This window comes from Vicia villosa, linkage group LG5 (assembly GCF_029867415.1).
Source record: "Vicia villosa cultivar HV-30 ecotype Madison, WI linkage group LG5, Vvil1.0, whole genome shotgun sequence".
NCBI classification, from domain to species: Eukaryota; Viridiplantae; Streptophyta; class Magnoliopsida; order Fabales; family Fabaceae; genus Vicia; species Vicia villosa.
This window is the reverse complement of record NC_081184.1, coordinates 163,117,574-163,141,430: the sequence shown is the minus strand read 5'-3', so window position 1 is coordinate 163,141,430 and position 23,857 is coordinate 163,117,574. Positions and strand designations below refer to the sequence as shown.

The following is a 23,857-nucleotide window of genomic DNA, read 5'->3' as shown; positions in this document are numbered from 1 at the left end:
ACATATAAGTTACCCAACATACTTTATTCAAATCATTCTTAATATTAACTTGAATTAAAAGGATAGAAACAAGTGGTTCATGGATGGCGACATAAACACTGGCTATTTTTACAATCTTACCAAAATGAGAGAAACCCCTAACAGGATCACTAGACTTAGAATTGGCGACTGTTTCATTGAAGACAAAAAAAAATATGATATTGATCAACAAGTCATAAATTCTATTAAAGAACTTTTCACCTCTAACAATAATTGCACTTGGAATATGCTTGATATATTCAACCATCTGCTACATCTTGAACATTACACTCCTTAACTCGATTGTACACGGTGACACTCTCAACTGGTGCAAATCTAATAATGACACTTTCACCTTCAAATATGATTCACTCTCAACTGGTGCAAATCTAATAATAACACTTTCACCTTCAAATATGCTTATGATCATGGCATCCCTACTCATAATGATATAAGCTAGAGTAAACTCATTTGACAACCCTTTATTCCACCAACCAAATCTCTTATTTTTTGGAAACTCCTCCAGAACAACCTAGTAACTGATGACAATCTCAAGAAACGAGGCCTCATTCTTGTTTTTTTGCTGCAGTCTTTGTGTGCATAACTTCTACCATATTGTAACTTGTAAGCATGATCTAATCAAAATAGTTTGATTTTCAATATACAAATAACTTTTAAGAAAAAGTTTACACTGACATGATTAAAATATCAAAAGATGGTCCATTATAGAGAGTGTGATATATAGATTGGTCCGAATTAAAACTTGCATGTAATAATCGAAGGAAATTGTAATAATTCATGTTTTCAACATGTTAACAACAAGATGGGTCCATAGCTCAGTGGTAGAGCATTTGACTGCAGATCAAGAGGTCACCGGTTCGAACCCGGTTGGGCCCTATCAAATTATGTTTTTTGGATTTGTTAAATTTCTATACATTATTAACTATCTTTAGTGCTGCTAGTAACCGTTGAATAATGATTGTTTTTTGCTTCTATTACACGCCAAAAGAAGAGAGTTATTGAATATGTTTTGTGAAAATTCATTACAAAACTCAAACAACATGATGTTTGAAAGCATTATCATGTCAACCAATTCATATAATATTGGATCATCGGTTAAAGAATGAAGAGATTTAATCTTTGAATATAACAGGTGATGATAGGTTTATTAGATAAGGATGTCTGTCACATGATCTCTAGCTTGCACTGTCGCTAGTGTTGTGTTTAGACAATTGCGGATATTGCAAAATTAAGATTATGTGTTTGTTCGAGTAGATAATATCTTAGGATGTTTTTCCCAATTGGATGGTTATGTATGTATGTCGTTGATGATAACATGTTGAATATTTATGTTAATTTTGTATAGATTGATGTTAACTATATGCAATTGTTTGTGTATTGTGTAATATGTGTCAGTTTGATGTTAATACTGATGTTATGTGATCGAAGTTAGTTTTTTTTATTTTTTATTTTGTTGAGTTTAAAATTATTCTTTTGTAGAAATTGATTTTTTTTTGGATGAACTATGAAAAACGAATTTAAAGAAATCGAGCTTTGTGATGAACTCTGAAGTTTTTTAAAAATTTATTAGAAAAGGCGAATTTGATCTTTGTAAAAAAATCAATTTATGTGAGGTCAAGACGCGGTATCACCCCCCACACACCCCAGTCGTACCTCTAACCAACAAATACTTGGGTCTAACACAAGGACAAGGTTTGTCGCCGCACCGCGGCTCTTGCCCTTTCCCCCATGATATTACCTATAAGTCATACTCAATAGCCCTCTAGTGTTATAACTCTCTATGCTCCTAGCAAATACTCAAAATAATGCATGCAAACTCGAACCAATCACATGTGAGGTCAAACGGCAAGGTACGTAGTGTTGAAAATTAAGTGTGAGGAAGAAGTCTCACATTGGTTAGAAAAGGGGAGAATGAACACTTTATAAGTGAGAGAACTCAGATACCTATCACCTTAAAGTTTTGGGTGAGTATGTGGTGTGTCTCTCACAAAGGTGCGTCCCAAATAGAATGCCCCCTCGTTGTGATCCCACGATTTTTGCCTCCGACACGTAGTAGGCATGTGGGAAAGCTCGCCGCATACCCAATTAGGTTTTTTTTTATAGAGTAATGTGTTAAGGGAGTATTGGAAAGTTAGTGGAATTCACTTAGTCATTGTTGTACTTAATGCAAGTACAAATACAAGTAATTTTGATTAAAGGGGATTGAACTAATTATCGATCATTATACATTTTTTGTGTTGATATTTTCTCGCTAAACTATTTTACTTAAACTCGTTATTTATAATATTTGTTAAAATAGATTTTTTTTTAAAATGAATTTTTACAAACAGAACTTTTATTTAAAAATATGTTAAAATATGTTTCGAATTTATAATTTAAAACCTATTTTGTTGTATTTTCACTACATTTAAACTTATATCCGAATGAAATAAATTTGGTTGAGCCATAAATAACTCGGTCCATCAACTATATGAACCTATAAATAACACATAAGGTAAATTGGCGTGAGGGATTAAGGTCAGGTGGTGAGCACGTGATCCATTTCAGACCAATCCACATGTTAGAGGAATAACTTAAGTAATCACAAGTCTCATAGGTTAACCATAACTTACTATTATGATGAATGACTTACCACACTCACCCCATTGTTGGGTCAAAGCTATGGGATGTGTGGCCGAATTCATAAGCACCGGAATGGGTCTTCACAATAGCTATTAGATCAAGTAATCGAGTCTATTAATATATTGGCTAGATAGCTGGATAATTCATTCACTCTTTACATCCAAGAACACAAAAAACCTTTGTGTGCACCTTATTGTTGACATGTTGATCTCTATTATACTCGCCACAAGTACAATTGGCGTCCACCATAGAAGATGGTAAAATTAACTCGAACCACACTTTCATTTAAAATATTTGTTTCCCTAAACGTTGTTTCACAATGGTGAGATGTGGTAATGTCAGCCGCAACAGCAACCAAGAAGCTTTAGTGAAGTTGAAGACCAATATATAAGAGTTATGTCACCATAACAAAACTTTGCAAGACAATGTTTTGCATCTATAGTGAAGTTGAAAACCAATATATAAGAGTTATGTCTACCATAACAAAACTTTGCAAAGACAATGTTTTGCATCTATAGTGAAGTTGAAAACCAATATATAAGAGATATTTACAAAAAGTAAATAATTTATTAGAAGGAAAATGAATATATCAATATCACAAAAGTCATGTCATAACCAAATTGTTCTTCTGTACAATAAATTACAAGCATAACAATATTTCCCCAACATAAACAGACAGATGAACCCTTTACAAACACACCTCTCTTCTAAAAGTTGCTTTCACTCTTCAGCTCATAATCGACGACGATATGTTCCATCTTTATGCTTCTACTAACATAGAGGTGGCTAAACAAGAATCCTACTGCAAATATATGACTCTGGGAGGTGACTCTAGTCTGTGCAAAAGAATGCTTCTAAGCATGCACAAGTATAAATAAACCTTAATAACCACAATGTACATTTGCGCACAAACATTGAGAAAAACCAACAGCTTTTTTCTATGTAAAAGTTATATTCAAGATTCGGGTAACCAAACCACCTCAATTAATTTGTGCTCTTATTAGTTTCAAGTGAAGAACCTTCTTTAAGTGCCACTTGGGCTTCATTCTTCCTTCCCAGTGCCAAAAGAGCAACAGCTTGTAAATAAAATGCGAGGTGCCAAATAGGAGATATCATTTGCACCTGCATTGCATCACCAAGTGCTTCATTTGGCATGTTGCTGAAGAGATACGACAGACTACGGCGCGCGTAAATTGTTGGAGAAGTCATGCTTCCAACTTCAATAAACTACATTACATAGCAAAACCATCAGCAACAGCAGTAACAGCAAGTGATTGAATGTATTTTACATAACCTACTTAAAAAACAGAAAGGTTACTCACCTGGGTGTAGCCATCGATTGCATTTTTGAAGTCCTTCTGCCGAAAAGCGGCATCTCCTTTCTTCTTCGAGTCTAATGTTTGCTGCATCTGGTTGGTCCACATTTGGAACGAAAGCTGCTCGATAGAAATAGATGTAAATAAATACATAAATTAGTGGTTAATAAAAATATAAAATCTAAGGTTCGGTAATAAAAAACAAAAATGATTAGTTTAAGGTTCAGTAAAACTAATCATATTTACAAATTAGAAACAAACCTCCGTAGCTGCACCCTCGTCATCTTTATACCCTATTTTCTCCAGCACCTCGTGTAGGGATGTCAGATCCCTGCGTAGACAAGCTTCCCCAAGTGGAGTAAGGGGAAAAGCGGCACTACCATCGGCATCAGGTATACCCATCAGCACATGAGAAGGGACCTATAAAATAAGAATATTTACAGTCCATTCCAGCTTACCAAAATATTGTTTCAGTTCTAGCACACACAAAAAGCCACTGACGGGCAAAAATAAGATATGTATATTATTTCTGTCTTAGGGTATAAGTATTATGATACTTTTATCGATGATTTCTCAAGATGTACTTAGGTATTTTTAATGAAATTAAGACACAGTTTGGCAAAACCATTGGTATTGGCATTTTACACAGTGACAATGAAAAAGAATATATCTCTTGATTCTTCCAACTCTTTCATGCACTCCAAAGACATCTTACATCAATCAAGTTGTCCTCATACACCTCATAAAATGGTGTCATTGAAAGAAAACATAGACACATTGTTGACACTGTGCTAAATGCCAGTGTACCTCCGAAGTTTTGGGGTAATATTCTTCTTATTGTCGGGTATTTAATTAACTGGATGCCATCCTTTGTGTTGAATGAAAAGGTTCCTCATTCCCTGTTGCATTCTAAAGACCCTTCATATGTTGTTTCACCTCGTGTCTTTGGTTGTACTTGCTTTGTTCATGATTTGTCTCCAGGTCGTGATAAGATGTTTGTTTGTGCTATCAAATGTGTTTTCCTGAGTTACTCTCGTGTCCCAATGGGATATTGGTGTTACTCTCAGGGATATTGGTGTTACTCTCCTTCTACACATTGCTTCTACATGTTTGCAAATGTTACATTCTTTGAGCACATACCATACTTTCCCAACTCAGATGTTCTTACAATTGATTTGATCAAGTCTTGCATATTCCCTATTTTGAGTCGGTTTAGTCCACTCCCTTATCTTCTAGTCCATTAGCTGTGATAGATTCGTCCTCTTCAACTCGTTCTCCACCACTGTTGAATTGATATGGCATTACCTATGAGAGAAAGTTTGGACCACGTGATTCAGCTCCTATTCCAAACGCCTCCACCCCTGCTCCGGCTCTATCTCCCGATTTTGCCCATTGCCATCCGTAGAGGCAATCGTTCAACCTGAAACCCTTATCCTATTTATAATTGTGTGCCTAGCCTTATGTGCTTTAGTTTCTACACTTGCATTTGCTTCTATTTCTAAAACTATTTAAGAAGCACTATCTCATCCAGGAGGGTGGAGAGTGGAGACAGATAATACTGGATGAAATGTCAGCTTTAGAAACTAATCATTCTTAGGAGTTTGTTCCTCTTTCTTCAGGGAAATATGTTGTTGGTTGCATGTGAATATTTAATGTTAAGGTGTGTCCTAACTAGCCGGTAAAGGGATATATACTGAAGTCCATGGTCAAGATTACAGTGATAATTGTTCTCTTGTTGCAAAGATCGCATTTGTTCGTCTCTCTCTGGTCATGGCTGATGTGAAACATTGACCTCTATTTCTATTAGATATTAAGAATGCATTCTTGCTTGGTGACTTGGAAGAAGAGATTTACTTGGAAGGGGAGAGTTATTGCTCGGGGGGGTGTAATCAAGTATGCAAATTGCACAAGTCTTTGTAACAATCACCTCGAGCGTGCTTTGGAAAATTTAACAGAGTGTTGCAACAATTTAGGATGACCCGTTGTGAATCGGATCACTCTGTTTTTACCAAATGCTCCTCCTTAAAGAAATACATTTATCTAGTGGTGTATGTTGACGACATTGTGATTACAGGTTGTGATTACAGGTGATGACTCTGTGGCTACCAATGCTTTAAAACAAAACTTATTTACAGAACTTTCAGACTAAGGACTTTGGTCATCTTCATTACTTTCTCTTTCTTGTGGTTGAGGTGACTCAATCAAAGCCATGTACTATTATCTCTCAAAGGAAGTATGTTCTTCATATTTTGAAGAAAACATGTCTTACAAATTGCAAACCAGTTGAGACTCCTATGGATCCTAATGTAAAGCTTCTTCCTAAACAAGGGGAGCCATATACTAGTTATTACCAAAGACTTGTGAGAAAGTTGAATTATCTTACCATGACTAAATCCTACATATCTTTTCCAGTCAATGTAGTAAGTCAATTCCTCAATTCTCCTTGTAACAACCATTGAGATGTTGTTATTCAAATCCTTAAGCAGTGGTGTCAATGGCGGATGGAGGTCCATGGCGGAGAGCCAAAATCCCGCCATACCGGCCACTTTGCGGCGCCGTTATTGCGGATTATGGCGAAAAAACCCGCAATAGCGGCCGATATTTACCATTGCAGCGAGCCCAAAAACCACCATGTATAGCGGCCATGGCGAGGCAATTTGATAACACTGTCCTTAAGTACATCAAAGGATCGCCTGGAAAAGGGCTTGTTTTTTGTGATAGAAGCAACACTGGTATCATTGGATATTCAACTATTGATTGGGCAAGTAACACTAATATCAATGGATATTCAGCTGCTGATTGGGAAGGAGATGCAAGTGATAGACACCCTACATCGGGTTATTGAGTTTTTATTGGTAGAAATTTGATATCATGAAAGAGCAAAAAGCAAACTATTGTTGCCTGATCAAGTACATAAGCTAAGTATCGCTATCATTGAGTGTCAGAAAATGCGGAACCACATCTTAATATTCTCATTATAGCTAATTTCAAACAATTCGAGAATCCTACAAAAACCAGCCTAATCTATCCTTATTCAAATTATTAAGTCCAGCTATCATTGAGTGTCAGAAAATGCGGAACCACATCTTAGACAGCTAACCTCAGAATCCTTTTGTAAAGGTATTAGAGCAGTGACCAGTGACCTTGGATTAGGACGCTCTCGCGGTTCAGATTGTAAACATCGTGAGGCTAGACGAACTAATTCAGTCCCCTCGTCATCTGAAAATTGTCCTTCTAAACATGAGTCTGTTAGACTCTGAAGGTTCCTGTCCCTGATCAGGTCAAGGGCCTGCAAAAAAAAAATGTATGAAATGCATGTCAGATATATAAGAAAATCAGAGTTTATACAAAGTTATAATAAAAAAACTTCAATCTCGAGAGGCTAGTATGTCCATAAAAAAAGGGGGGCCACTAAGCATGGTTTGTGTAACTTTCTATGAAGGAAATAGACTTACATGGCTTGGAGGAATATGTTTTCCACTGAGAAGGTCAAGCAAAAGGGTCCCAAAGCTATAAGTTACACTCTCTGGGGTCACTCTACCTGCATCGACACCCAAATGGAAGGCAGAATCATTGCCGTCATGTATTTATAATTATGACATAAGATATAAAATGAATACTGTGATTGAATCATTGCGTAGGAGAATTATTTTCTTTTGTCAATTTGAGGAAGTACCTGTCCTGAGGTATTCAGGTGGTGTAAATGCCAAATTCGTACTATAACTTTTCCCATCTCGACTGTTTTTCATCAAACCGAAGCATGAAAGTTTAGGATTGAAGTCCTGAATAATAAGAAAAAAGAATATAAGCATATTGACATTTACTATTCGGGCTTGGACAACTATTCAGGTTGTGGGAATTGAGTTGTCAATGTTATATGATATTTATTAATTTTATGCAAAATAAAGGATTAGCTTTAGATAATGAAGCTTTCTAAGATTGCAAACTTTTAAGCACCATCCATCACTTTGAGCAATAGATCTCACCGCAAATACAAGAAATGAACTTACATCATCAAAAAGAACTCTGTAAGCATTTAGATCATGATATAGAGCCCGTCCTTTGTTGGTACAGTACTCTAGAGCTTGGGCAAGGTATAAAGCAACTCTAAGTCGCATTGCCCATTTCATGGGCTGAGTTTCCCCTGAAAAAGAGTGACAGCAACAAGTAATCACAACTAAAGTTCGCCCAAGTAGCATTGAAAAGATTAAAAAAAAAAAAAAGAGTTAGAGCGAAGAATTTCTTTGAAAATCTGTCTAGCTATATGAAGTTCAATAAATGATAAGTTTCAGTCACTGCTAGGATAGGAGTTGTATCTGAACAATAACAAAAAAAATAGCAAAGCCAATGCATTACAACTTAGCTATGTACTCACAATGGAACAAGTGCTTTGCCAAAGTATCATTGGACATATATTCTGATACAAGCAACCTCTCATCACCTTCAGAGCAACATCCAAGCAGATTTGCCAATTTTGGGCTCCTTAGCTGACCAACAGCTTTGGCCTCTTCCTGAAAGAAGTGATTGCAGAAGGTTTCATATCATGCTAATAATGAAAAGCACATTCAAATGCCATAAATTCATATTATTAGTTGAGCATACTTTCATTGGCAAGTAAACCTAAATATAAATTCCACACCGTAATTATTTGAACAAAATTATTATGATGCATAAAATGCCAATATAAAAGACTAAATAAATAAATATATATATATAATTGTCATTAAAGCCACACATGACTTAGGAGTTAGGAGACATAAAAGCATGTAAAACACTTGAACTGGACCGTTGTACATGTAATTATTATACATACAGCAACACAAAAAACATGTGTGTTCTCGCAGAACAGACTCGAGTGCATTAAATAAAACACAAATTAATTCAGCAGTTGAAAAACAACAAAGGTGTGTAGACCGACAAGTCATTGCGCTGTCACTAAGATAACGACAAAACTACAGTAAAACCAACACGAGATAGTCTTTATTAAAATGCAGAAATGCATGAAAGGCGGCAATTAAAATAAGGAAAATGATGTCATTAAGGCCTCAAAACGTGATTAGGAGGGCTTTAAACCATGAAAAGGCGCTTACATTTAAACTGTCCATATTTGTTTATCATAGATAAAGTATCACAAATACGCAAAAACAACAAACAAGCTTGTATACAACAAACTAATGATTGATTCAGTCATTCTCATGATCCTCATATGACTTCTCGTGACCTCTACGGAACAGACTCGCATATAAAACAAAACACTAATTAGATCACTCGCTAAAACCGACCAAAATCCAGCAGAACAAACAACAAATTGTGCATTAAAATACAGAAGCTTGCAAGAAAGAGCACGACTAACACTTATAACAAACATTCAAAATATCATATGTACACGAATTTCACACATAAGTTTCTGCATTCTTACCAAAAATTGATGGGCGTCTGGCCAGGCTGATTTATTGAACCGTTTGATGGCAATTCGCGTTTGATTTTCAAGTTTCCCTTTAAAAACAACATTTGGAGCCTTTTCTCCATGCTCAGAAACAATATTATCTACCGCAAACCCAGAGGTGGCCTTCCTAAGCTGATCAATCGTATATTCACGAAACGACAGCGAGCCATTTCCCTCAATATTATTGTTTTCATTTTCTAAACAAAAAATATAATCACATAATTAACAATCATTTTCAGAGCAGCAACAACATAAATGAGAACATAAGTCAATAACTTACCATCAATATTCGCCCCGGGAACCTGAACACCACCACCACCACCACTTTGCTCACTACCCCAACAGCATGTTGAATATTTTGAAAACTTACAACCCATGCCAACCTATATAAAACATTGGAAAAAAAAAACAACAAAACTTGTCAATCCAAAAAATTCTCAAATTTATCACAAATTCAGTCCCTTCTGCATAAAGGTCAACACAGACACGGCTGAGAGGTGTCAGTGTTACATAGCTTAAAATCATTGCTCCCTCAACCTAGAGAAACCTTCAATTGAACATGCACCATTACCCAATACCCATTAACCCACAAAATTTCATTAAAACATGATTGGCATAGATTCTATTACCAAATTTGGATTTCATTTTCCAATACCCAACACAATTCACATCAATTAACAAAAAAATACTATAAAAGAATCACAATAATTGACAATTGAAAGCTACACAGAAGCTAGTTTGAACAAACCTATCAAAAAAATACAGAAATCAAATAATCACCGACCAAATAAGCAGAATATTCAACCAGCACATAGCAAAATCAAACTTTTCTTTTCAATTTCAGTGGCGAATCTGTGCAGTGCTGAATCAATTTAATTCAAAGCTATTCTTCAAATTGCCAAAACAGAACAATCAAATCAACAATAAATTAAACTTTAAAACAATAATTACAGCAAAAAAATGCATTAAAAGAACACAAAATCAAGTAATGAAGCAAAAACAAGTAAACCAAAAAATCAAAGATCATAAAGAAGAATAAAGAGAAATTGAAGAAGAAAAAGGATAAGAAAAGAAGCATTAACCTTAGAGAAGAAAGGGATTGTAAACAGTCAAAAACTCAAAAGAGACAAAGAAAGTGAAAGGACTTTCTGCTATTTCTTCTTCTGATTTTTCTTCCACTTGTTATATATATACACACACTTTTTATATAATTATGTTAATTAATGCAACACATTACTTTAACTAACATCTTTAATTAATAATTATGAAGGTTTAATAAATAGAAAGTAACACAAAATGTAGAGTTTTATTCAACTTTGGTCTTTTACCGCAACAATGGCGAATGCCAAATTATACACGTTTATGGTTCTGAAAATTGAAAGTTACTGGTCGGTATAATAATATAATAATAGAAGATCATTTTTGGATTTTTTTTTGTTTTTTATTTTGACTAAAAGTGATTTTTAGTCTTTATTTTCAAAGTTGAGTTTTAATTTATGTTTTATAATGTTTAAATATTCTTTTGTCTTCTTTATTTTGAATGATATAGACGGTATAATAATATAATAATAGGAGTTTTTTTTGGATTTTTTTTTGTTTTTTATTTTGACTAAAAGTGATTTTTAGCCTTTATTTTTAAGGTGAAGTTTTTGTTTTTATTTTATAATGTTTAAATATTCTTTTGTCTCATTTATTTTAAATGATGTAGTGATTTAAAATTTTTAAGAAAAATTAAGTTGTCTTTGCAAAATTGAGTTTATTAGATTTAATATTTAAGAGTTGGTTTAGTGGTCAAAGTTTGAGTAATAAGAGTGTGCTTTTTTTAAGCTCGAATTCGATTAAATATAATTTATTTTTGTGTTGAGTTATGTCATACAAATTATTTGAGAAGTTGGAAAAATAAAGTCATATGAAAATTTTAAAGATAGTAAAATAGACACAAAAATTTCTATTTTAAATATGTGGTAGAAATTAATTTTAGTTAAAATAAAGGATTAAAAATATATTTATGTCTTTTATAATTTAATCAAAAGTTAAATAATTGAAAAAGTTTTAAAATTTGACTTGAACTTTTATGAAAAGGGTGAGGACTATCAACAATGGTTGCTATGAAAAGAAATTGACTACTTTGTAACCTTGATGACTTTTGTGTATATAAAAATTGAGTTGACTCAATGTATCATCTAAAATGTCTACCTTTCTATGTCTTGGTATCCAACCATTAGATTAGTATTTTAAATAATCAATCTTAAATGTATATGAGATATGTTATCTGTTTCCATTAGATGAGATAAGATCTTGTGTTTATAATAACAAAATAAGATGGACTATTTTTCTCTCTTGTGACTCTAGGAACTCTATAAATTACTCTACACTCATAAATAAATTTAAATAAACTATAAAATTCAAGTGGTTAGTAAATTAAACTTCAAGGAAAATAGGTAGCGAGAATTCAAATTTCTTTTGTTTGCTTATTTCAATATTGTGTGGAACTTACTTTTCAATTTAAATTACATTTGCTTTCAAGTTAAATATGAATTATAAGGCTTTTTTCACAAAAAAATTAAAAGGATAACACCATTGAATGATGATACAAAACATGGTCAAGTTAAATATGAATCATAAATCATTTCACCAAAAATTAAAAAATAACACCATTGACTGATGACACAAAACATGGTTGAAATGAATGACTAAGTCAACCATTCCGGACAAACAAAGATAACATCATAGGAATATCAATTACTTGTACATTTATTTATACATGTGGGTGCAAACAAAGAGAAAGAGAAGAAAAGGTAAAAAAAAAAAAATTGAAAAATAAATGAGAGGCCAAATAAATTACTAATGTTGATAATATTTTTTGGTTTAAAATCAACCATATAATGGATTTTATACGATTATTTTTAAAAAATAATTTTTTTAATAAATAATAAATATATAATACATAAATATAATAATGGTAATTTATCGCTATTTTTTATTTTTAACCTATATAATATTTATTTTTACGACATGCATGACTTCAAGAGTCATAATTAATACATAAAAAAAATGAGAGATGAAGTATTACCTCGAAAGATATATGATATATTTATGGTGTTATGTATATAGTTACGTGATAGTTTTTGTGATTGAAATGCACGTGACTTCAAGAGTCATGGTTAATTTATGAAAATGTAAGAAAATCAACTGTGTGTGATTTATCTAATATCAAAATAATAATATAATATTTAAACTTAATAATATATTAATAATATTTGTATTCATAACACTTAAATTTTTTAATTTAAAATATAATAATTTTATATTAAGTTCAAAATCATACTATCGACTATAAGTATGTAAAATAGATCTTTAAATTAAAATGTAAATATTTTTTTTTTCTTAGCACTTAAATGGATTTAGATTATCAAAATATCTCTCCCTTAAATATTGAAGAAATTGTTGGAATTAAACTTAAACATTTAGTAATTCTTTATCGCTACACAATGAAAATGAAAATGAAAAAACAAAAAAGAAAATTTGGGAAGAAAGGTGAATTAGAGTTTGAAAGAATAAGAGGGAGAAGCATATTTTCTACAAAGTTTCTCACTGGCCACAAACTGTGGAAAATCTTATTCACTTTGCAATTGCAAAATTACGTGAATACAAGTGTATTGCCAAAATAGGGGTTACTCCCTCTATTTATAGTTTTAGGTTTCTTTCTCCCTAAACCAAAGCCCGAAACTACAAAAGCCCAGAATACCTAATTCTACTAACATTACAAAATTAGGCCTAAGTCAAAATTTATGTTAAGGCAACTCCTTCAACATTTCGACACACACTATACTAGACTATTTCGACACAACATTCCTTCTGTCGAGCAACCTTCTTCGACACAAGGAATTACAATCTCAACACACCACCTAATTCATTGTGACTAAGTTATCTACATTCATCATAACTCTTAGTCTTCTGAACACTTCGACATGAACACCCTTCGTCATGATATTTGCAATCTGATTCCCACTTATGCAGTGTTCTAGATTTATCTTCCCTTTTGCTACGTGCTCTCCAAGATAGTGGAGCCTCATTTCGATGTGATTGCTTCTGTCATGTGCTATCAGATTCTTCGCCATATTGATAGTTGACATGCTGTCAATCTTCATGGTAATTGCTCTATGATCTTCTGATGTAATCTCTTCGACCAGATTCACCATCCATGTTGCTTGATATGCACATAGAGATATAGTTGTGTACTCTGCTTCACACGACGATAGTGTCACTACTCGTTATCTTCTCGAACTCCAAGAAATTGGTGCTCCACCTAGCATAAACACATAACCTGGTGTGGATTTTCAATCCTCAACATCATTACACCAACTTGTGTCAGTGTAACCCACTAGTTTACATTCTTTTCTCTCATCAACTTTAGGAAAAAATACATAGTCGAGAGTTCCTTTGAGATACCTTAGTATCCTCTTCGTAGCTGCTAGGTAGGATACCTTTGGCTTCCTCATAAATTTACTCATCATACCCACATTGTATGCTAGATAGGGCCTTGTGTGACAAAGGTATCTTGATGACCTAATAATTTTCTATAGTGGGTTGGATCGACATCATCTTTATCTGATTCTTTTGACAGTTGTAGTCTTTGTTCTGCAGATGTCGAAGTCGAGTTGCATTCTCCCATCTCAAATCTCTTGAGAATTTCACTAGCATATCTTCTTTGATGCATCATCAAGCCTCTATTGCTCTTGTAGAATTCCATGCCAAGGAAATATGAAATGTCGCCCAGATCAGACACTTCGAACTCCTTGCTAAGATCACCTTTGAAATCTTCGATCTCTTTCTTGAAGCTACATGTTATCAACAAGTCATCGATATAGTGACATAGTATAAGCAATTCACTATTGTGCACTTCACAAATACCTTCTCCCTTAGGAAACTTTCAATCTTCTTATTACTAGCTTTTGGAGCTTGGTTAAGTCCATACAGGGCTTTATGCAACTTGTACACCTTTCTCTCTTTGCCATGTTTCACAAACCCAACTAGTTGTGAAACATATACTTCTTCGTTTAATGGGTCATTCAGGAATGCACATTTAACATCCATCTGACACATATGCCAATTGTTCATGTTCGCCAAACCAACAACCAACCTGATTATTTGGATTCTGGTAACAGGTGCAAAAACTTCATCGAGGTCGAATCCATCCTTCTGAGAAATCATTTCGCCATAAGCCTTGCCTTGTATCGATTCAGTTCTCCTTTGGGATCACACTTAATCTGATATACCCAATTCAAATCAATTACCTTCTTACCTTGATGCAATTCGACAAGTGACCAAGTGTTGTTGTCTTAGACGAACTTCAATTCCTCATTTATTGCTTTCATTCACTTTGAATCCTTCAATGCCTCAACTGCATTGACGGGTTTGACATCTGCGTAGAAAGCATAGTGTACCAGCTCACCATCTACATCGACCACATCATCTAATGTAATTACACATTCTTACAATCTTGCAGGCATGTGTCAAGTTCTTTGAGGTCTGCTTGAACCTGCATTACCTCTGACTTCTTCTTGTCGAACTTCTTCTCTTTCAACTTCAGTTGTTGGTTCTTCACAAAAGATTCTCACTAAAATCTTCTTGACATTATCAATTTAATCCCATTCTTTAAGCTCATTTATGATATCTACGTAATAAGCTTGTCGGCAATGGGGAAAATTGGATTGGTATATGGATGCTTAATATTTTTGTATCTAAATTAGTGAAGGTGTGTATGTATATGTATAAATTAATGATCCAAAGAATTTGTCGTAATTTTTTTAATTTACAGTCAATAATATTTTTTTTAATTTACAGTCAATAATATTTTTGCAGATTTTTTTTGAATGGAAGAAGACTCATATAGAGAAGAGGTAGAGGCAACATTCTATGTGGCATGTGTAAATTTTTTTTATTTTGTTTTCAAATAAATCTAACCATTGATTAAATCTAACGGTAATATTTCAATGCTTCACCGGTGAGGGACTTAATTAAGCCCTCGCCTTAGACCACACCTATTTTGTAGTACTTATAAACTTATTAATTTTATAGTTCAAACTATTTAAAAAATATCAAATTATATATAACGAGTATATTATTATTATTATAATTATTATTTATCCAATTAAAAAAAATGTATAAAGTGTACAGTGAAATTGATATGTTTTCTCTACTTTTTAAATATTTTTATACAAATTTAAGTTTATATTTTATATTTTATTTTTTTTATCAACGACTAAATAATTACGTAGTCATTATTGTTATTTAAACTTTAATATTTTTATACACATTTTGAGTAGTATTTCGTATTCTATTTTAAAATGCATAGATTTTATTATTTACTTTAAGTTAATATAAATCAATTTAATTTTAAAAAAATGAATTTTGATAAAAAATAGATGAAATTATGTTTTTATTACAATTGTAATATTTTTAAAAAAAAATATTTAGAATCATATTTTTTTAAATATGAATAATAAATATTTGAATAATTATGTATTATTTTGATTAACGACTAAACAATATTAAATCCTGATTAAGAATGAATACGTAAATATTCAGTCGTGAATAAAAAATATAATAAAAAATATAAACTTAAATTTGTATTAAAATGTTTAAAAAGTTGAGAAAACTTCTCAATTTCATTGTTCATTTTATACATTTTTAAAATGCCGAATAATTATAATGATGTACTTGTTACTTATAATTTTGCTTATAATTTGATATTTTTTTATGTTTTTAAATAGTTTGAACTATAGAATTAATAAGTTTAAAAGTAGTACAATATAATATTATAAGCACCAGATTGAGCACATATGCTCAAAGTTTATTTTAAACTCTATATATCACCAAGAAAACCCCTATAAAAAAGAATTTGTTAAAAAACACTTATTTTCAAAATTGATTCTAGGATTAATCTTATCTGTAGATATTATATCATTATTATATTTTAACTACTTACATAAAACATCAAATAAATCAAGCAAGTAGGTAATATTATTTCATTCATCAATTACTTTCTCGTCATCTTAACAACGTGAGTATATTTGGTAATTACGTTGTTAATTTTGATACATGTGAAATCAATAGTTGGTAATGCTTATAGTATGTTACATATTAAAAATTTTGAAAGTTTGAATAAACTTATCACTTGTAGAGCATAGTTTTAAAAATATGTATGTTAACTGCCCGATGAAATGCCTAAACAAGTTATGAATTAAAGAAAACTTAAAAAGAGAAACACTTAGGAAAAATAGGTTAATGATGTGTGAATTTCATGTTTGATGAGCAAAGAATGAAGTGCACCACAAACACATGATATTTGCACACACAAAAAATCATAAAAATCATAACCTATGGAAGTGTATACACTAACAAATTTTGTTTCGAATTATATATGACACTCAAGAAAGAGGATATATTGTAAAAGAAAATCCCACAATGAATATCGCTTGTCATCAGTTCTAAGTGCATGACGGTCTATCCGTCACGTTGGTAACCCGTCACCTAGAACCAAAAGGCAAAAATCAAGTTATCTATCATGGAGCACCTTCAAGCTCCGATTTTTGGATCCCATTCCTCCAAATTTTGATTACAACCATGGTATACAAATTAAAATAGACAACCACACATATACATAAATCTATAACGACAATTTAATCAAATGTTCATGAATTAAACCATACAATTTCATGTTCATCATTCCAATTCAGCAACACATATACCTAGTATAATTTCATGGTAAATGGTACACAAATTTCATCATTAAAAACAGATTATAACATCAATGAATTGCAAATTTTCAGATTCATATGATAACACAACAACACATACTCATTCATACCAACCATATTTGAGGCTAAGGACTCGTTTACCCTACCCCTTTATTAAGGCCATTCTCTCCTTTACCTTAATTTTCCAGCAAAAGTTGATTGAACCTTGAACTTTTCTCTTCAAGCCTTCTCTTGCACTCTCTCCTGCCGTAACCTTCATTTTCCTCTTTTTCTCCCAGAATTCTACGTATAAGTAGAATAACTCCCTTAATATTATATTTATTCACCCTAAAAACAATTCCATTCATTTCACTTTTATTCTCTTGCCTATCACTTACTCACAAAAATCCAATATTCCCCTTCCTCCTTTTATTTTCTATTTTAACTAATTATATTCTTATTATTTTAACCTTATTAATAAAATAATAAAATAATAAATTATAATAATATTATATTTCTATCTTCATTTTATTTAATAAAATAAAATACCATTATTTATAATTATTCTCTCTACACCCCACATATCATAAGACAATTATTCAATTACTTCAGATAAAACATATAATCCTATAAATGCTCAAAATAATATAATCAATTAATCAAACGAAAACTAGGTTGTTACACCAATCATCTAAGGATTTTATTTGTGTGCAAGATTTGATTTTTGAATTCCACATTTTACTTGGTTTAAGCTATAGTGAAATCTTCCATTAGCATCTCGAGGTTGTACTTTTTGGAAGCAGTGGCGCCCATATGTCCTTGAAAGCCCAGAGGGGTGGTCTCTCCATCCAGGGTAATAAGTGTTGGAATAAGGGCTACCTCTTTGGTTACCGCTAGTATAATTAGCATTGTTTTGGCTAGTTCCTCCCATGGTCACCACTTGGGATGCAATACCAATGTGACTAACTACTCCACATATTTCACAGGTTTGGGTGGCAAGGGCTACAACATCAATGTTGAGATAATCAAATTTTTGAATCATGGATCTACCTTAACGTCAATTTGGTCAAAACCACTAACTTCATGTAATCCTCCTTTTTGAGGGGCTCTTTCTATAGGAACATATTCGTTTCCTCACTATTATTAGTTATGTTTCATCCTCATTAAGGGCATAGACCTTGTCATAATATTTATTCGTTAATTCTCCCTCCCCCGAAGCAACATCTAACGACATTCTCGTTAAATAGAGAAAATCATTATAAAATACATGGACTATAAGCCCTTTTTTATTCCATGGTGTGGACACAACATAATCATTTCCTGGAATCACACCCAAGTTTCAAAGAGTGATTCACCATCAGATTGCTAGAAGCAAGATATTTAGTTCCTTATTTGTGTCATTCTGCTTGGCAGAAAGTATCAGCCGTGGAACACAACTTTTAGTTTATTCCACATCGTAATGAAATTTGATGGTAGAAAACCTAGCCACCCTATGGCTCTATTCCGTAAGGAAAACAAAAAGACATAATTGAATTGTGATTGAGTCTACTTCCTTCATCTTAATAGTATCATGGAATTCGATGAAAATAGACAGATGCAAATTGAGATCTGTCAGTGAACCGGAAGCTGGTTTTGATGTACCATGGATAGAAAATAAGGCTTTAACTAGAAGTTGTTACCTTATATAATGGAACAAACTATGCTCGAATGAGGTTCCTTGTTCATGGGAATAACATAATCCTTTAAGGGAAATATGATGCAGGTGCATCCATCACTAAAGATCTTTGTTGCAATCGACACCTTTTATAAAAAATAGCATTCGATTTCTTTAATCGATTCAATGAGGTTCCATAAACTCCGATTTTCTTCGCATACATTTGAAAAAGATAAAATATTTAGAAAAATAGAAAAAGAAAAGGTGTCTTAGTCTAGACGACGGAATAATGAATATCAATATCAATATCAAAATTGGTCCCCGACAACGACGCCAAAAACTTGACCCGCCGCAAGCGTACGACTATATCGAAGTAATAAAAAGAGACCAAATCGACTACCAAATTCCACTACTCATAAGTTTATCTAAGACTATCGTTTTAGAGATTAGTTTGCAAATAATTGAAATTTGTTTTTATCAGTTTTTAAATAAGGATTTAGGAATTAATTCATGTCTAAGACTTACTCATACACCTTTTGATTCCAGTTAATAACGAGAAATTTATTTGTAGAAAAATAATAGAAATTATCGGTAATGCATTCTTTCATCGGCGCATTATCATGTCCTAAACTAACGATTTACCTATTTTTGCAACATATCTTGTTCGCTTAGAATCCTTTAAAATACAACTATTAAAATGGTAGATCATTTCTCAATTTACCTTGAGACACTTCGTAGCCTCTAGTTCAATTGTCCAAAATTTCTAAGTCAAACATCAATTATAACCTTTCAGTGTATAATCAATTCCCAAGTCGTTCCTACTTTTGTAGCAAGCTTGATCAATTAAAATAGAAAATTTGAAACAAAATGAAAATTCACGTTATTTAACATTCATCAGATAACTTGCATGAGATCTATCATTTGCGCAATTCTCATGTCTCAAATCCTAAAGGATTCTACTCAGACATGCTTAGACTTAAATTAAATTCGATAAAAAAATTGAACACAAACATATCTATAATATAAAGAAGGAAATAAAATATGAAACTGTCGTGAAAAAACTCGATACAAGATTGCTCCTTGGAGACTTATCCAGTAACAACAACAATGAGCTTGTAAGAAAGTGAAATGCAGAAGAAAAAAAATTAAAGCTTAAGAGGACTAATATGTAAAAATAACTTGGTGGTGTCTTTTTCACAATGTTACAAGTCTTTATATAGGCATGAATCCGTAAAGATAATAATTAAGTCGCATTACATTATGTCTTAAAGCTGAAAAGAAAACATTTGCAACAACTGAGAAATGAAAAGGCATAAAAACTACAGTTGAGAAAAATTGAATTCGAGGCTGACTCCAGGTGCACTATAGTCGTAGTGCAGGCCACGGGTGGGCCATAATGCCCTTTGGTTCTCACTATAGAAATTTCCTCCTTGTGCAGTCTTCATGCATTCTATTCTGGTTCAACTTCAACTTGTCTTGTCTCGTTCTCTTTCATTTGAAACAAAGAAAAACAAAGATGCATAAGTAAAATGCACTAAATAGAGATTAAATTACTTAAGAATTGAAGATAAACTACTCTTGAAAAACAATCAAAATGCAACTGATTACACATGAATTTTTTTATCTTCGTTTGAGGGAATTGATTAAAAATGATTAACTTGATACACTTTTAACAATTAAGGTATCCAAATTGTTCAATTTTAAAGTTATAAGATCAAAATGAATCTCGAGTACAACATATGAGACCGAAAAGGTGATTAAGCCAACATATATTTAAATTTTATTTTATTGTGCAAAATCTTTTGGATTGATGGAATATGATGATATGAGATTGAATGAAATAGAACAATTTTATATTTCATTGTTTCAATTGATAAAAATAATAATTAAATGGAGTAGAATATGACAGAATACATTTCATTTAATTCAATCACTTACACTCATTTTTGTACCTTTCGATTTGGATAAAATAACAATTTTGTTTCATTCTATCTTAAAACATCTAAACAATAAAATGAAATATCTATTCCAAAATTAAACTGAGCATAACGAAATAAAGATATCATTATATTGTTTGGTCTTTTGTGTTGGAATCGAACAACTTTTTGCCATTATGTACAAATCAGAGAGTCCAAAAAGATAAGAAAAAAATGGAATACATTCCATCAAATTTTGCTCCATTTTATTTATTTTTGAATTCATTCAAATAATTAAATATAAATTTATTCGATTTCATCTAATTTTCATGGATATCCATTGAAGTGTAATTAGCCTTGTAACTTAATTTCCATTTCACCTCATTTATACTACACACCAACTAATCTCCCAACACAAATAAAATATGAAGAAATGATATTTTTACACTCGAAATTAGGTGTCAAATAAATTCGTACAAATGTATTATATTAGAAAGTAGAAAAGAGATGGACACAATAGTATACGAATGAATGATATACGGTATCTAAATTTTGATATTCAAATATTCTAATTCTAAACAGAAATACTATGCATACACCAGCCTATTACACTACACCGTATAAACCATGTTCATTTATACAAAAATAATGAATTAAATAATGTTCATCTTTTCTTTTTTGGAAATGCGTGGACCATGCTTCTATATTGTCTCTCTTCACTTTGGGCCACACATATCACACCTACTTTCTTCACTTTCTCTTCCATGCGCCATTTTTCTTCTACCATCAGTTTTTTCATTACCATCTCCAACCAAACTCAATCAAATCCATGTTAGATGAAGAAAAAAAGAAATTTCTTTGACATGATTAAGCAATGAAGATGAAGATTTAAGTCATTAAGCTTCTAGGTATTCTTATTTGTAATATCATTTTAATCATATTTGTACTGTTTATAATGAAAGATTAGTACATAACGTTATTAATTTCATATTTATTCATGATTGTTCATTAACCAAGTTCTAAACTTTATTCACCGACTTTGTTCACATCGTTAATCACGTTTATTTACTGTTGAACGATTTTATGTATTTACTCATGTTGGTTCATTAACCATTTTTGGAACTGTATTGACCAACTTGTGTCACAGTATTAACCAACTTTATCATAAAGAATGTGATAAATTTGTAGTCAAGTCTGGGAGTTTATTAACCAAGTTATACACAATATTAACCATCTTTTTGAACATTATTAACCAACTTTGTTATAAATTTATATTATGCATCTAATTGGCAAATTATGTGCAGTTTGTGTGTCGTAATGGATAGCTCAAACATTTTGATAGATTGTGGAGATAGTCAAAGGGAATATGTAGAAGTTGATCACGGTGACGGTGATGATGATGATTCACGTTGGGCTCCCGAAATTGGGATGTGTTTTTCTTGTGTAGAGGAAGTTAAAACATATTATCAACAATATGCTTTGAAAAAGGGTTTCGCATGGAGGATTAGATCATCGAAAAAGGGAGACGACTAGGAGCTCTACTACCTAATACTTTCATGTTCAAGAGGGGGGTCAACTGTTTCAAAAATTTCATGCACATTAAAGACACTACCATCTAGAGCAAAAAATTGTCCTGCCAAGATTTGTGTTAAAATGAAAGAAGATGGTTTGTGGTACATTACACAATTTGAATCTAACCATTCTCATGAAACTAGCCCTACGAAAGCAAGATTGTTCAAGGCCAACAAGAAAATGAACTTACACGTGAGAAGAACAATCCAAATCAATGATGATGCGGGAGTAAGGATCAACAAGACTTTTCAATCGCTAGTTAAAGATGCAGGCGGACATGAAAATATTTCGTTTTGTGAAAAAGACGTGAGGAATTATATTAACAAAGAATGTCGTGCAATTGGAAAAGAAGGTGATGGTAAGGCTTTCATAAGTTATTTTTGTAAAATTAGGGAACAAAATACAAATTTCTTCTATGACATATATTTGGATGCTGATTTTCATGTGAGGAATGTATTTTGGGCGGATGCAAGAAGTAAAGCCGCTTACGAATATTTTGGCGATGTTGTAACTTTTGACACAACATACTTGACTAACAAGTATGACATGCCTTTTTCTGCATTTGTGGGTGTGAATCACCATGGTCAATCAACATTACTTGGTTGTGGATTACTATCAGGTGAAGACACAGATTATTTTGTGTGGCTTTTCAAGTCATGGCTTCGTTGTATGTTAGAAAAACCACCTATGGGTATTGTGACCGATCAATGTAAGGCTATGAAAAATACTATTGAGTTAGTCTTTCATATAACTCGTCATAGGTGGTGTTTATGGCATATAATGAAAAAAATTCCAGAAAAGCTTAGCGGATATGGTGAACACAAAAGGATCAAGTATGCAATGAAAGAAGCGGTCTATGATACATTCATAACAGATAGTTTTGAACAAAAATGGTGTTATTTCATAGAAAAATTTAATCTCCAAGAGAATGATTGGTTGGGAGGGTTGTATATTGAGCGTCGTCGGTGGGCACCAACCCTGTTAAGGAAATATTTTTGGACTGGTATGTCAACTACGTAGCGTAGTGAGAGCATACATGCCTTAGAAACAATATGATATTGCTCTTAGAAGTCGGGCCGAAAAGGAATTTGAAGCTGATTTTAATTCGATGGTACAACAATTCCATATGGGTCAACCTCGACCATTGTGAAGCAATTCCAAAATGAGTATACTCATGCCAAATTCAAGGAAATTCAAGTGGAATTCAGATCTAAAATGAATTGTTCTACCTCATTGAAAGGCGTGGAAGGTTGCTTTGCTACGTATCATGTGTTGGAGGAGATATTAGTTGGAGAGATACGTAAAGAGCGAGTCTTAAAAGTTGTGCTTAATAAGGAAAATCATGATTTCAAATGCGAATGCTCATTGTTTGAGTTTAGAGATATTGTGTGTTGCCATGTGTTATCCGTGTGTAGTCAGGAGAGGATTACAAGCCTTCCAGATAAGTACGTTTTAATGAGATGGAAAAAAATATATTAAAAGGAAGCACTCATTTATAATGACTAGTTATGGTGTAATAGAATTGAAGCCAAAAATGAACAGGTTTGACA

The 23,857-nt window shown here is 32.4% G+C and overlaps 2 protein-coding genes and 2 non-coding genes across 4 annotated transcripts; 3 read left to right on the top strand and 1 right to left on the bottom strand.

Moving 5' to 3' along the window:
• Nucleotides 1-843: 843 nt before the first annotated feature.
• TRNAC-GCA (transfer RNA cysteine (anticodon GCA)) lies at nt 844-915 on the top strand. The gene has a single exon. It is a non-coding gene; the product is annotated as a tRNA-Cys (tRNA).
• Nucleotides 916-3,208: 2,293 nt separating this feature from the next.
• Nucleotides 3,209-10,657, bottom strand: LOC131603628 (serine/threonine-protein kinase BSK7-like). Its single transcript, XM_058876021.1, has 11 exons — nt 10,506-10,657; nt 9,704-9,806; nt 9,397-9,620; nt 8,353-8,488; nt 7,988-8,121; nt 7,654-7,759; nt 7,433-7,518; nt 7,078-7,266; nt 4,239-4,397; nt 3,984-4,097; nt 3,209-3,888 (listed from the first exon to the last, which is right to left on the bottom strand). The coding sequence occupies exons 2-11, from the start codon at nt 9,798-9,800 to the stop codon at nt 3,646-3,648; spliced, it is 1,488 nt and encodes a 495-aa protein (XP_058732004.1). The 5' UTR covers nt 9,801-9,806; nt 10,506-10,657; the 3' UTR covers nt 3,209-3,645.
• Nucleotides 10,658-18,453: 7,796 nt separating this feature from the next.
• LOC131608418 (small nucleolar RNA R71) lies at nt 18,454-18,558 on the top strand. The gene has a single exon (XR_009285680.1). It is a non-coding gene; the product is annotated as a small nucleolar RNA R71 (small nucleolar RNA).
• A 3,830-nt stretch (nt 18,559-22,388) lies between these two features.
• LOC131605918 (protein FAR-RED IMPAIRED RESPONSE 1-like) lies at nt 22,389-23,327 on the top strand. The gene has a single exon (XM_058878206.1). The coding sequence runs from the start codon at nt 22,389-22,391 to the stop codon at nt 23,325-23,327; it is 939 nt and encodes a 312-aa protein (XP_058734189.1).
• The last annotated feature ends 530 nt before the right edge of the window (nt 23,328-23,857 follow it).

Bases quoted from the DNA above. Each gene is read 5' to 3' on its own strand.
- LOC131603628 (XM_058876021.1), bottom strand. From the start codon at position 9,800: ATGGGTTGTAAGTTTTCAAAATATTCAACATGCTGTTGGGGTAGTGAG. The intron at 4,098-4,238 runs GTTTGTTTCTAA...TCTATCGAGCAG, and splicing joins ACGAGGGTGCAGCTACGGAG to CTTTCGTTCCAAATGTGGAC. The intron at 3,889-3,983 runs GTGAGTAACCTT...TATGTAATGTAG, and splicing joins CAATCGATGGCTACACCCAG to TTTATTGAAGTTGGAAGCAT.
- LOC131605918 (XM_058878206.1), top strand. From the start codon at position 22,389: ATGAAAGAAGATGGTTTGTGGTACATTACACAATTTGAATCTAACCAT.